The sequence below is a fragment of the Lithobates pipiens genome, unplaced genomic scaffold (assembly GCF_037356315.1).
Source record: "Lithobates pipiens isolate NorthernLeopardFrog02 unplaced genomic scaffold, aLitPip1_a1.2 Scaffold_16, whole genome shotgun sequence".
NCBI lineage: Eukaryota > Metazoa > Chordata > Amphibia > Anura > Ranidae > Lithobates > Lithobates pipiens.
In genome coordinates this window covers 425,328,819-425,344,950 of record NW_027507748.1, presented here as the reverse complement: position 1 = coordinate 425,344,950, position 16,132 = coordinate 425,328,819, and the positions used below count along the sequence as shown (strand labels likewise).

The 16,132-nt window shown below is 40.7% G+C and overlaps 1 protein-coding gene across 1 annotated transcript in view; it reads right to left on the bottom strand.

The window, feature by feature from the left end:
* The window catches only part of TMEM47 (transmembrane protein 47), a 155,970-nt gene that overhangs the window by 39,791 nt on the left and 100,047 nt on the right, over positions 1-16,132 (bottom strand). Inside the window, exon 2 of the mRNA XM_077482556.1 lies at positions 6,739-6,879. Within this exon, the coding sequence (XP_077338682.1) occupies positions 6,739-6,879 (141 nt within the window). The remainder of the gene's footprint in view (positions 1-6,738; positions 6,880-16,132) is intronic.

Here is a 16,132-nt window from a genome sequence, read left to right as displayed (position 1 = left end):
GCAGGGAACGGAGCTCAGCGGCATTCGGCACTGTGAATCGAGCGCAGGATGGCTCGATCACACAGCGTGTGTATCCAGGGGACAAGGTGAGTAACTCTCCCTGTGTCCTCCCCTGCATCCAGCGAAGCCATCCCGAGTCTGGCTCGGGGTTACCGCTCCTATCAGTATATTCCTACCCCGAGCCAGACTCGGGATTACCGCTAGGGGGGGTTAATGAACTTTAAATGACATCCATCCACATATTGGCCCCAGAACACATCCTACTGAAGGATTTTTCAAGGAGTTCTGAAAAACATTCAGTTACTTATAATTATCTAATCTTGAACATCGATATGGAGGAGAGGCTTTCATTTTTTGACCTAGTTCATCTAGACTGTGCCCCCCCCCGGGGTATACATAACTATTTGTTCCCCCCTTTTTTTTTTGGAGGAAGTCTCACACAACCTACCTGTAGCTGTAATGGTTGGGTTTTTAATAATTGGCCAATTATAATTTTATTAGTTAAATAGTGGGACAGTGGGCACACAGCAAGGTCCATAAAGACACGGATAAGTGAGTTTAGGGTGGAGGAACATGACTGGACTGCACAGAGTTCTGACCTCAACCTGATAGAACACCTTTAGGATGAATTAGAGTGCAGACTGCGAGCCAGGCCTTCTCATCCACATCAGTGCCTGACCTTACAAATGCGCTTGTGGAAAAATGTTCAGACATTCCCATAGAAACACTCCTAAAACTTGTGGACAGCCTTCCCAGAAGAGTTGAAGCTATTATAGCTGCAAAGGGTGGGCCAACTAAATATTGAAACTTATAGACTAAGACTGGAATGCCATTAAATTCATGTGTGTGTAAAGGCAGGCGTCCCAATACTTTTAGTAATATAGTGTATATGTAAAGCATAAGAATGATCTTCTCCTGTGTGTTCCTTTTTGGTCTCATAACAATACCATTAAAAGTGTTTTGTTAAATCTATTCTTCAAGTGAAAAAAACACCTGTTGATCTTGACAGATATCTTCTGAGCTGTGCCCTCTTGCCTCTCCCTTATGATGAAGAGGAAAGAGGGTGGTGTTCTGTAATCCGAATACATGTTCTTTCCTAGAGTGACAACAGCATTCCTTTATAGGCACAGAATGGTAAATAAGCATGGTAACCATATGATGCCATGGGGTTTGTTTTTTATTTTCCTTGAATGTCCCCCTCGGATCTGCAGCAACTGCACTTCCAAGTGCACTTGTAGTGCAAAGTGGAGTTGCATTTAGTAAATAACCCCCCATATCTAAAGACTGGCAAGCTGAAGCATATTGCATATCATTTTTTGGTTTTATATATGCTTTAAAATATTTCCTAGAACTACTATTAGACATCAACTATGAATATGTTAACCACTGTATGTGAAAATGTGTGTGTGTTTGTAGTGTGGAAAAAAAATTCTACTAAATAATCAAACATTGGGGGTTATTTACTAAAGGCAAATCCACTTTTGCACTGCAAGTGCACTTGGAAGTAAAGTCACTGTAGATCCGAGGGGGATATTCAAGGAAAAAAAAAAACAGCATTTTAGCTTCCACATGATTGGATGATAAAATCAGCAGAGCTTCCACTCATTTCAGATCTATCCCTTATGCCGCGTACACACAACCGGTTTTTCCGTCAGAAAAACTCTAATGCTGCGTACACACGACCGGACTTTCCAGCAGACTAGGACTAAGTCCGTTCGAAAGTCCCTTCATTTTGAATGTGATGACGTAAGACGGGACTAGAAAAGGAAGTTCAATAGCCAGTAGCCAATAGCTTCCCTTGCGTCGTATTTGGTCCATCGGACCAGCATACAGACGAACGGTTTTCAGGTTTTCTGTCGGACAGATTTGAAACATGTTCTATTTCTAGGTCTGTCGGATTTTTAATGTGAAAAACGATCAGATTAGCCCACACACGATCGGATTGTCCGATAGACTGATTCCGTCAGACCTAGTCTGCAGGAAAGTCCGGTTGTGTGTACGCGCCATGGTGGTTTTTCTGACGGAGTTCCGACTGAGTTCCGCTGAAACGGACTTGCATACACACGATCACACCAAAGTTCGATCGTTTAGACGTGGTGACAACACGTACGATGGGACTAGAAAAAGGAAGTTAAATAGCCAATAGCTGCCCTTGCATCATTTTTGGTCCGCCGGAACAGCATACAGATGAACGCTTTTCCCGATAGGAATTGATTCCGTCGGAAAGATTTAAAACATGTTCTATTTCTAGGTCCGTCAGAATTTTCGAAAGAAAAAGTCAGATGAAGCCCACACACGATCGGAATATCCAATGAAATGATTCCATCTGACCTTTTCTGCTGAAAAGTCCGGTCGTGTGTACGCGGCATTAGATTTAGAGCGACTGCACTTCCAAGTGCACTTGCAGTGCAAAGTAGATTTGCCTTTCGTAAATAACCCCCCATTGCGTGTGCTTAAGCTTTTCCAGGCAATCAAAATTGATGGTAATGAATTCTCAGAGACAACTAATAAATCACTGGAAGGATTAGATTTCCTAGACAGCTTCTAAATGCATTTGAATCCTAAAAGAAAGTTAGAGGTTGTACGTAAGCAGATGGGATTGTGGGATGGCCTGTTTTTACTTTGATCAGGATATATAAAGTGAAAATGATATGTATGGTAAGGACCCAAAACTGATCAAACCCGTATTGCTGGGTACTATACCATAATATCATTCCTAAATGACATTCCTATATATGAGCATCTTTGACAAATATGGAAAATGGTGTGTGCTTGCCTCTTAGCGGATAAGTATCTCTTGATGCTTCAGTAGGAAATGGTTTAGAGCACAATTCAGTGTCTGTTGTCCAGGCAACACAGGCCAGGTAAGTGCCATTAATACATGGAATATCCTGCTACCGACTATGAAAGAGAAGAGATGCTCTTTGTGAGTTAGCAAAGAGCTATTTTTAGCTGCAGTTTTCCCAGGCATTGTTGCTTCAAGGGCTCACACTTACAAATTCATTTTTTTCTGTCTCAAGTGGTTGAAGGAGGAACAACAAAAGCAGAAAATATGTGAATATAAAATGAGAAATGCTGTCAGCTATAGCAAAGTCATTTTCAAGAGACATGTATATGAAACCTTACAAAATGCAGATGGTGAGCGGCAGCTTTTTTTTTTTTTTTTTTTTACAGGGCTGGGTTATATGAGGCTGATTCTAACATAAAATTGCCTCTAGTTCTAACACCATGGAAAAATATAGTTCATAACATTTTGGTCATAAGCAATTTCTTTATTTTTCCCATAATCCACTTCAATGGGTTATATACAACTATATAACAAATCACTCATTTTTAAGCATCGCATTTAGAGCTCATAAAGAAAGGATCTGCTTACTAAACACTGCACTTTGCAGGCATCAATACTCAACCACATGCAATTAAATGCACAATGCAGCAGGATCTGGGTTTGAGCTGCTTTGTCTGCAATGAGAATGCATTAAGCAGGCTCCATGGTTCTAAAAGCAACTAATCTGCCAATCTTTTTCAGGTGCAACTGTGGTAGCATTGCATTTTGTTTGCAGTGCTTCCAAAGTTTAAAGATCGCAGGAAACAAATGTGGGGCCAGTCATTTATTGCAAATATTTCTTATTTGCAATAAATGACTGGCCCCACTCATAGCTATTCATGTGTGAGTATCCATCTACAAATTATATGAGAGCTGCATTAGCCAAAACACAACCAAGTAAGGATTGAAGGTGTTTGGCTTTCCAGTTTTTTTTTTTTTTTTTAGCACTGCTGAGTAGGCTATACCAAAGCGGTTGCCACTGCTTTTCCCAGCAGAGGGCAGAGCAATCATGTCTTTGATAAAGCACCTGTCAAATCTTCCATTCACATATTGCTTTGCAGTACTTGAGAAGTAAGCCCCATACACACAATCAGAAATTCGGCCAGAAAAAGACAGATGAGAGCTTTTGGTCGGAAAATGTGACCGTGTGTATGCTCCATCGGACTTTTGCTGGCCGAATTCCTTCCAGCAAAAGATTGAGAGCCGGTTCTCAATTTTTCAGTCAGAAAAAATTCTGATCAGAAATTCCAATTGTCTGTACCAATTCCAATGCGCAAAATTCCTACGCATGCTTGGAAACAATTTGACGCATGCACGGAAGCATTGAACTTAATTTTCTTGGCTCACCATAGTGTTTTACGTCACCGCATTCTTGACAGTCGAAAGTTCAGCAAACTTTTGTGTGACCGTGTGTATGCAAGCCAAGCTTGAGTGGAATTCCGTCAGAAAAACCAAAACCAAGATTTTTCAGACTTGTGTGTACGGGGCATTTGAGTTCTCTTTTATGCTAAAGGTATACTCTACAGCAGTGATATGCAATTAGCGGACCTTCAGCTGTTGCAAAACTACAAGTCCCATCATGCCTCTGCCTCTGGGTGTCATGCTTGTGGCTTTCAGAGTCTTGCTATGCCTCATGGGACTTGTAGTTCTGCAACAGCTGGATCTCCGCTAATTGCATATCCCTGCTGTACAAAGTTAAAGCCTGTGTATGAGCAGGATAAAGCCATCCCCAACCCCTGGCCTGCCACAAATAATTTTGTCAGTGTTAGTACAGAGAAACCCAAGGGAAAGGAGGGAAAATAAAGAAACTGTGCCCTATGGAGTTGCAGGCATTCTGTCATCAGATAGCAGAAATCAAAGGAAAAACATTGACAATACTCCATTATACTGTACAATAACTTGGAGGAGAGATTGAAAAAGAAAAGATAGCATATGCAGTATGTTTGCTCCGTGTGGGATAGGTTTAGTAAGGAGCAATGCTTGGTGGGCTAAAATGTGAAATTTGTGGTTGATATAAGGAATTTATTGCACTGCCAAATTGAACTTCCGATTTATAGTTTGTAATTTACCAATATGGCTGTCGTTCTCTTTATGTTTTATGCCATTGTTGCCAAGACACTTTTCACAAGTAAATGTTCTCATTATTTAGAACTTAGTATATAAAAATAGTTAATTTCCCATATTCCATTTATACAATGTCACCACTCCTTTTGAATTATAACACACACACACACACACACAAATGTATGTATATTGTTAAATAAAAAAATAGAAAATTCAAACTATTTCCCAGACAGAAATTGTCAAAGGGGATTCACACATCGCATACACAGTTATATCATCACCAAAATTTCATTTACCCAAAAAAGATATCCATCCACAAATACTATATGTTCTGTTGATGTAAAAATTTGGATAAAACTATTTAATTATCCCTACCTAAGAGTAAAATGCACTTATGCCGCGTGCACGCGATCGGAATTCCGGCCAGAAAAAGACAGATGAGAGCTTTTCATCGGAAAATGCGACTGTGTGTATGCACTATTGGAATTTAGCTGTCCGAATTCCCGCCAGCCAAAATTGATAGCATGTTCTCAATTTTCCAGACGGAGAAACTTTCTATCGGTAATTCCGATCGTGTGTATGCAATTCTGACATGCCAAAAATCCTGCATGCTCAGATTCAACTACGAGACAGAAGCTATTGGCTCCTGGCTATTGAACTTCCTTTTTCTAGTCGCGTCGTACGTGTTGCACGTCACCGCGTTATAAACATTGGAATTTGGTGTGGCCGTGTGTAGGCAAAACAGCTTGAGCCGAATTCCATCGGAATTCCATCGGGAAAACCTTCAGAGCTTTTTCTGATGAGAATTATGATCGCGTGTACACGGCATTAGACTTAGGCTGGCCATATGTGGTGCAAATGTCCCCATCAACACAGACAGTGCTTATAGGGAAATCAACAATTGTATTCTCCCTGTGGGAGGGTATTGGGGATGGGGATGGGAGCAGGTTCTAGCAGCTGCTACCTATAATCGCAAGCAAATCTGGCAGGCTGGTTGTACCCAAGTTGATCAACCGATCGACTTGGTACATTCAGCCTGCCCACTAACGGTTCGAATCTTGGCCGGTTCCTGCTGAACCGGCCGAGTTTCGAACAGTGTATAGCCGTCCTTAGCAGTTTTCTGAACTAGAAAGCTTTTAGAGGAAGGCCTACCTATAAGACCCCTTGCACATGGGATGGTTCAGGTGTAGTGCATTAGTGCTTATATTTATTAAAACTATACACAGGGATTAACCCTTTAAAATTCTGCTCCAGCGTTTGGTAGCGCACATTTTGAGTCACGCTAACTCATTGAAAAATGTGGATTTTAAAGGGTTAAAATATTCCTGTAGGTATGTGAAAAACATGCATATCATCAACTTTCCACGTTGATATAAAATGAAAAAAAGTCTTGAATGGCACCACTTTACACCTGTACATGTTATGCTCTCTAACTAGCTCCTTCAGCAGGTCAGCAGGTGAAATTTTTACATTATATGGAAATGATTTATTGCTTCACTGGTTGCGCTACACTATATTTTGTTTATTAGTATTGTACTTTTCACATGTGGATACACTCTGAAAGGTGCTGGCAGCAATCATGATATATTCAATATTTCAATATTGGCAATAGTTCAATATTGAGTTGCACTGAATATTTTATTTGTATTTTCACTTGCATTTAGTATAATATTGCACTGATTATATTTTTGTTTCAGATTTTTGGTTTTCTATAACACAGAGTGTCATTTCAGTGACAGTTCTGTCTGCATGGGGCTACCGATAACAGATCCAAGTATATAAGATACTTTCAAGTTTAAATGTTAGAATGGGAGGCTTCTGCACCTGTAACAATAAGACAAAATTACCTGCTGCAAACAACATGACCGCCACGGGCCTGTAGAACCGCCGGCGAGATCCCACACATATGGAAATTAGACCAACCAGGAATGCAATGAGAATGATGGCTGCTCCACCCAGTAGTAAAGCGAGTGTTGCAATCTGCCAATCTGAAATAGAAAATAAAATGTGCAAGTTAGTAAAAACAGCATAGTTACAAAAAAATAGTTATTTTTAATCTCTACATTCAGCTTTGTGCTTTTTTTAATGTATACTGTTACTTTTCATATGCATGTCAATTTTCTGAAACTGAAGAGTGGGGAACATTTTAGCTGTAAAAGTGTAGTTATTCAATCTTCACTTGCTATATCCCTAGGTACAGTATACCTAAATTTCTGATAGGAAATAAGTAAAAAAACAAATATGTGCACATGTTATTTACAATGTTTATACAACAGTCACAGAGTTCCCATCTGCAACCTTTCCCCAACCCCCAACCCCCCCCCCCCTTAACAAATTGGTTTAAATCCTCTTCTAGTGGCAGTTGCCCACTCTTATCTACTACTAATAGGCTGACTGACACTCAAACACTTCCAGTTTTCTGTCTAACCTTAAATAAAATTAAAGGAGTGGGCAGGTTGACTGAACTGGGACTTCATTCATTGTGTGTCATTTTCCAAACCATGACATTATCATGCACTTGTGCATGATCGCTTCTAGCTACAAGAATCAATATCTAAACCAGTGTCCAAATGGCCCCAGGCTATAATGCTATCTATAGTGATCTTTTAGTTTACATTGATACAAAACTCAAAGGACCTAAAATACCTAGGTGTTGACTTACTTAAAACAAATAGACTGTGCACTTTTCAAGTGCAGTTCCATTCATTTTTTCCATATCTTAGTGAATGTGGATAATCTTCACTTTGTAAAGCATACCTAATCAGGTGTACAGTAAATTAAAAAAGACACGACTAGATGATGGAAATCAGCAGAACTTTACCACCATAGGTGTGCACATGGGGTGTGCTGGGTGTGCCTGGGCACACACTAATGCATACCCTCCATGTGCATTAGCATTCTGTGTGCTGGCAATGAGATTGGAAAGACCTCCCACTGATCTCTGCCATAAGAGTGTGTGTGTGTATATCTATCAATATATATATATATATATATATATATATAGATATATATAGATATATTGAGGGTAAAGGTGATGGACTGGCCAAGCATGTCTCCAGAACTAAACCCTATTGAGTATCTGTGGGGCATCCTCAAATAGAAGGTGGGGGAGCTCAACGTCCCTAACATCCACCAGCTCTATGATGTCGTCATTGAGTGGAAGAGGACTCCAGTGACAACCTGTGAAACTCTGGTGAATCCCATGCCCATTAGGGTTAATGCGGTGCTGGAAAATGAGGGCCATACAAAATATTGACACTTTGGGCCCAATTTGAACATTTTGACTTAGGGGTGTACTCACTTTGTTGCCAGCAGTTTAGACATTAATGGCTGTGTGTTGAGTTATTTTGAGGGGACAGCAAATTTACACTGCTATACAAGCTGTACACTCGCTACTTTACATTGTATCAAAGTGTAATTTCTTCAGTGCTGTCAGCTGTCACATGAAAAGATATAATAAAGAAATTACAAAAATGTGAGGGGTGTATTCACTTCTGTGAGATACTGTATATATATATATATATATACACACACACACACACACACACACACACATGCACACTCATGTGTTTGAGCTTTGGGGTGTACACAGAATATGAATGATAACACAATAACATTTATTTCATTCATGGTTAGTGTTTGACTGAAGTCATGTATTATCAATCAACTGTGTTTACTCTTTTTAAGTCATAATGAGAGCAGAAACTACCCAAATGACCCTGATCAAAAGTTTACATACCCTGGTGATTTTGGCCTGATAACATGCACACAAGTTGACACACAGAGGTTTGCATGGCTATTAAAGGTAACCATCCTCACTTGTGATCTGTTTGCTTGTAATTAGTGTGTGTGTGTATAAAAGGTTGATGCATTTCTGGACTCCTGACAGACTCTTGCATCTTTCATCCAGTGCTGCACCAATGTTTCTGGATTCTGAGTAATATGGAAAGCAAAATAATTGTCAAAGGATCTGCGGGAAAAGGTAGTTGAACTGTATAAAACAGGAAAGGGATATAAAAAGATATCCAAGGAATGTAAAATGCCAATCAGTATTGTTGAAACTCTAATCAAGAAGTGGAAAATGAGGAGTTTAGCTGAAACGAAACCACGGTCAGGTAGACCAACTAAAGTTTCAGCCACAACTGCCAGGAAAATTGTTCGGGGTGCAAAGAAAAACCCACAAATAACTTCAGGTGAAATACAGGACTCCCTGAAAACGTGGTGTGGCTGTTTCAAGATGCTCAATAGGGAGGCACTTGACGAAAAATGTGCTACATGGTCCAGTCACCAGAAGAAAGACATTCCTACGCAAATGCTGCAAAGTATCCCACTTACGATATGCCAAACAGCACAGAGAAAAGCCTCAAATTCTGGCACAAAGTCATTTGGAGTGATTAGACCACAATTTAGCTTTTTGGCTACAACAATAAATACTACATTTGGAGAGGAGTCAACAAGGCCTATGATGAAAGGTACAGAGGTGGATCGCTGATGTTTTGTGCTGTGGGATGTGTGAGCTACAAAGGCACAGCAAATTTGGTCAAAATTGTTGGCAAGATGAATGCAGTATGTTATCAAAATATACAGGAGGAACATTTGCCAGGAAGCTGTGCATGGGACGTACTTGGACATTTCAACATGAGAATGATTCAAAACACAAGGCCAAGTCGATCTGTCATTGGCTACAGCAGAATAAAGTGAAGGTTCTAAAGTAGCCATCTCAGTCTTGTGACCTCAATATCATTAAGCCACTCAAGGGAGATCTCAAAAGTGCAGTTCATGCAAGACAGCCCAAGAATTTACAGGAACTGGAGGCTTTTTGCCAAGAGGAATGGGCAGCTTTACCATCAGAGGAGATAAAGAGCCTCATCCACAAATACCACAAAAGACTTCAAGCTGACATTGATGTTAAAGGGGACAATACACAGTATTAAGAACTGGGGTGTGTAAACTTTTGATCAGTGTCATTTGGGTAGTTTCTGTTGTCATTATGATTTAAAAAGAGTAAACACAGTTGATTGATAATATATGGCTTCAGCCAAACACTAACCATGAGTGAAAGAAAAGTGTTTGTGATCATTCATATTCTCTGAAAAATGGCCAAGAAATCATAAATTCTGCCAGGGTATGTAAACTTATGAGCACAACTGTATGTTTACCACATTTACTAAGCTCTGGTGAAAATGAGGGCAATTGCACTTGGAAGGTGGACAATCTATTTGCCTTTAGTAAATCAACCACATAATCTTATTCTGAACATAATGTCATATTGCAATGATACCAAAGTCCACATCAATATAAAAATACATATGTAAAATACATATGAGAGCTACATGCACATTTTACAGCTAATCAATAAATTAGTTTGATATACATCATGTAAAACATCAAGATGAAAAGAGGAATTTGTATTCATGACAGGATCTATTAACTCAAAAGGTATAGATGACAGTTTTCTGGGAAATTAAAGTGGTATTAAACCCAAAAACAAAAACATTACATTGCAGCTTACCAATGCTTAGATGTGGTGGCTGTTTTTTTTAGGCTGTTTTTCTTTATTTTCACCTGGTAATCCAGCCAGTAAGTTTGTTATTTTTCAACTTACTTTAACAAGCCAATCTGTCCAGTCAAAGTAGCAGGGAGTGAGACAAACCATTTAAAACTGACATGTGTACCCAAAAGAAAAAGTTGTTGCTCTAACTGCTTATAAAGCATTAGATAGAATTCTGCTTGAACTATTTAGTCAAGTCCAGAGTTCAGTCCTGCTGTCAAATCTGATGTTCAACTTCAAATTGTTAATCAAATCTGCTAGTCTAAGGCCGCGTACACACGCGCGGACTGTTCGCCCAACTTTGTCCGTCCAACAGTTTCGGCAAACAGTCCGCTCAAACTTAGCATGGACGGACATGGCCACACACGACGGACGAACAGTTTGCTGAAACCGTGCGCGATGACGTGAACGGCACGTACGACGGGACGAAAAATACGACGTCCTATACACTGCATTATAGCTTTCGGCGTGAAAATCCTTTCTGAGCATGCGCGCAACTTTGTTTGACGAACAAGCCTACACACGAGCGGGCTGTTCGCTGAAACAAGGTTTCAGCGGACAGTTTTTCGGAAATTCCGAAAAACCTTGTCCGTCCAACTGTCCGCTGAAACTGTCCGCTGAAAGCCCACACACGAGCGGACTGTCCGCCCAAACACTGTTCAGCGGACAAAGTTGGGCGAACAGTCTGCCCGTGTGTACGCGGCCTAATACTACCCTCTCCTGGGACTGACAATGCTGTTGTCCAAAGATGCCTCATTACTATTTCATCCGGAATGCAGACACCCAAGGATAGGAAATGTGTTACAGGCAGGATCACCAGGAGAAATAAAGGGAAAAGGCCTAAAAAATAAAAACGAATGCAGACACCACAACTAAGAATTGGCAAACTGCAATATTCTCCATTTTTGTTTTTGGGTTTGCCCTCTTACTAAATACAATTAACTATGGCTATCAAACACAACATACTGTAACAGTTTGCAATTTGGCTAGACTTAGTAATTGCAAAAGTAATTTTGTGAGAGAAGTGGAGGATTAGAACCCATGCCAGGTATTTTTTTTTTTGCCACCAGTGTACCATTGGGAAAATGTACCTTCACATTCTGTCCCAGATGCAACAGAAAGTTAAAGGAAATCTCCCAAAGTGAGGAAAACTCCCCTCTTAGCCCCTGTACACACGGTCGGAGATTTCCACAACCAAATCCGTCGGATTTTGCCCTTCGGATTTTGTCCGTCGGATCTTGTCCGAAACTGTTGCATACACACGGTCGGACAAAGTTGGCGAAAAATCCGATCTTTCAGAACGTGATGACGTAATTTCGTTACGATGGGACTACGTTCAGGCTAGTAGCCAATAGCTTTGATGTAGGAATTTGATCTGAGCATGCGTGGCACTTGGTCCGATCAAAATTCTCTACACATGATCGGAGTATGTCCGATCGGCCCAGTTGGTCGGGAAATATTTCCAACATGTTGGAAAATTGGGTCCGACGGATATTCAGACGGATATTCAGACGGAATCAGTCCGATGCATACCACACACAGTCGGATTATCCGACGACACGGTCCGATAGGACACATTCCAACGGATTCTCCGACCATGTGTACAAGGGCTAAGGCAGTTTTCCAGAGAACAGGTGTCCCCCATTGGAATATTTCCCCTTACCTCCTGTTCTAGGAAAAACTTTAAAGGGTGAGTTCACCTTTACAGAAAATATGTTAGGGTGAACTTACACAGGACCCCCTCCCCATCCACCCCAGTCCCGCTGACCTTGAGTCCTGCAATCACCCGCTGTGAAAATCCCCACGGCCTAATCTCCTAAACGTGCCTTGTAAAGGTACATATAGGAGGCATTCTCATTGGTCATAGTGTCAACAACATGAATTGCTAATTTTTCTGCAAACTCTTTGCAACTGGGTAGAATTCAGCAAAGATTTTAAAAACCCAGCACACTGAAAGTGTATTTCTGACTTTTGATACAACACAGGTATTACAAACCTGATGTGTTTTGTAGTTTGGTGAACCTTTTTTGCCTTTACAGTTCTGGCCATTTTGAAGCTGAAAGACTGTGTATTCCCACCCACATGAACATTGCTGAAAGTCTGTATTTCTTCCCACATGAATGTTCCACATGGATTTAAATATTACTATTAATCAGCTGGTCCTCTGTTAATGATATTTTGTCTGCCAATACTGTATGTTTACACACTGCTTTCTTACATGTTGAGCCTGCCATTAAAGTCCACCTAATGCAGCTTTCTGTAATGGGGTAGCAACAATGCTGCACCCCATTGCCTGCTTGCACTACTGGGTGAAAATATGCTGCAGTGGACATGGTTGTGCGAGCAGCCGGCATCTCTCCCTGCTCACACACACAGTGCAGAGCATCTGAACTCGCCACCTCCTCTTTGGCTGTGATGTTTTCTGGTACACAGACAGGAGGAGGGGTAGGCACACCGCTCTGCCTGAGTCTTGCTGATCTGAGGTCTGTAGTAGATATACAACATGCATGAGACTTGCAGGGAAGGGGGCATGTGGAGAAAGGTGAGGCAGGCAAGTTTATAAGTATCACTTCAAGGATTTGTGATAAAACTGGGGTGAGGACATGTGTTGGCATGGGGGAAAGAGGATTTGGCCTGAATAGGATAAGGGGGAGAGGATTTGACCCAGGATGGGGGGAAGGATGTGATGGAAGGGAGGACTTGGGGGAGAGGATCTGTGCTGAAAGTGGGGAGGGGGATTTTTAGCTGGGAGGGAGATTTGTCCTGGAGGGTTTTGATGATGGAGAAGAAGGGTTTGTGCTGGGGTGGCGGGTGGGGTGGCTTTGTGCTGGAAGCGGGGAGGATTTGTGATGTGAGGGGGAACTGAGGGCAGTGGGGATAAATGGTAGGGAAGAAGGGGGAATTGTGCTGGAACTGGGAATTGAGGAGGGTTGAGGAGGACTTGTGCTGAGGAAGGGGGAAGAAGATTTATGTGCACGAGAAGGATTTGTTCGAGGGGAGGTGAGCGTTCAAATTAGTGCTGGATTTTTATTTATTTTTTTGGAGGAGAGGGATTGGGTTTTTTTGCTGAAAGGGTAAAGTGTGAGGAGAGCATTGCATGAGGAAGGAATTTTGCACTCTCCTCATACACTGTGTGTTACCCCTGACTCATACACTATTTTATTTTGCACTTCTTACTATGATGTACACACTCATGACCATTGCATTCTGTGGACAATACTCCTATCCCCTGTATTCTGTGCATTATGTACTCCTGGACCATACTCTCTGTGTGTCATGCACTCCTAAACCCAGTACTGACTACAGCAATACATTACATACTCCAGATCTTTAAACACATTGCATTACACACCCTGAACCCCTGCAGTCTGTGTTATGTATCCTAAACCCAATACTGACTGCAGCACCAACCCCATGTGCTCTGCCTTACACACTCCTGCACTATATACAATATATATATATATATATATATATATATATATATATATATATATATATATATATATATATATATATTATATACTTCTCACCAAAGTTTTCATTGTCTCAGCAGTTACTTGTTGCTATACAATCCCTGACTAGTTTTATGAAATTCTTCTATAAAAGATAAGTTCAATTTTTAGAATATGTTACATGTTCCACCCATATTTAGGGTAGCCACTCCCTGCCCCAGAGTGAAAGCGGGTGGGCATCTTATCCGGGTGCCCACTGTTACTCTTTGAAACTAATGTGGCAATGTAGGGCTCCACCTCCCCGGCCACTTCATTTATTTACAGTCCTCTGTGAATGGGAAACTACAAGTCCCGGAAGTTTTTGCAGCTGTCACCTTGGAATACTCAATCAACTACCACACCATTGCAAAGAGCAGTGTTGGTTCATTGATTCTTCCTGTCAGTGTACAGAATGTAATGCAATGATTTACAGGCTCCTACAACAACAAAAATAATAAATGCACATTTTTTTACTTGAAAAATTATTATTTTTTTGTAAAAGGGTGAACTTATCCTTTAAGGTAGGCTCAGACAAAGCAGATAAAGCATACTTTTAGCCACACTCCTTTATCCCCCCAAGTGTTCCTCATTCTCAAGTTCAAAAGTTGGGAGGTATGCAATACCCAAAACTTCATGGTGGGTAAGAACAGATGAGGAACTGAGGTAGAAATCTCCAAGTAGTTAGCCATAAAACGTCAGCTCTCACTGAAATATCACCTGGGTACTATTGCTTCTTAAAGCAAAACTTCATTCATGTTTTTCATCTTTCCATCTGTTAAATTGTCTACCCCTGTTGTTTTAACTTTGGATAGTAAAACATTTTTTTTCTGCCAGTGAATACCTTATACAGCCCACTTCCTGTTTCTTGTCTGGAAAAAATCCTAGGCTTATGACATCATGCACAGCTCTCTCTCTCAAACACTCATAAGAGTTTGCCAGGAAGGGAGGGGGGGCGAGTCATAAGATGGCCAATGAGAGCTGCAGAGCTGGAGGTGTGCCTCTGTATGTCTGTGTAAATCCAGGAAATGAACAGGCAGCAGCTTCAGCTGTTCACAGTTAAAATGATTGCAGCCAGACTCAGTGGAGGGTGATTTCTGCATCGTATTTGATAAGTACAGAATACACAGTATATATAAAATAATATGCAAAGTGGTTGGAGGGAAGCTTCAGAATGGCAAAGATGTTTTTTTTTACAAATTATGTGAGCAGACTGCAGTTCCTCTTTAAACGAGTGATGTCAAATATGTATTTCATTCATGCCATCAAACATAATCACTTTTTAATGATAGTATTTTTTGAATCTTGTTAAAGTGGTTGTAAACCCTCCCCCACAACCTTGTCCCATGTAAATCAGCATAAAAAACCCTAATGAACACTGCTTGTAGATATCTCCTTACTTAGTATTGTTGTAATCCTTGTTGTTCTGTAGAAGGAAGTCACTGAGTATGCCCAGATCTCCCCTGATTTACGGCACACTCTCTATGTGCTTATCTATCTGTTATCAGGACTTCCTATGGCACACTACTGATCTGCTAATCACTCAGAGCTTCCTCCTACACACCATGTGACCTCACATACAGTCTAAACGTGGCCATTACTGCAGTCTTATCAGCTGAAGCTGATAAGTCTGACAAAGGCAAACATTAGACATCGGCACAAGTAAATACTATGAAATAAACAAGTAAGCTATGAACAGGGAAGCAGGGTTGCCATAGAAACGTTGGACTGAGAAGGAGGCTTGGTTAACAGTACAGGAAGTGCTCAATGTAAGGGCAGAAATACACTCCACTGTGGACTCAGAAAACAATACTTAAGATGGCGCTGCCTAACCCCTGGAAACAAGTTTTTTAAAGTTTCTTTAAAAAGTAAGTAATATGCGATTTGGGCTGGATTACAGTGGCTATAGTCTGATAATTGCTTATTATAATAGACTAAATGAAAAGAAGCATCAGAGTGGGAGAGTTTACTTCCTCTTTAATAATAAAAATAATAATAATAATAATAGTAACAATAATAATAATGATAGTAGTAACAAATGGAAATCTGAAATCTAGCATGCAACCCTGGCACAAACATATACAGCACAAAATGTTGGTTTACACAGTGCTGCAGGAGTAGAAAACCCAGAACAATTATTGTACAGTTCCAATTTTCAGTATGGCAGAGCAGAAAAATGACAACTATTAGAGCTCATTCCTG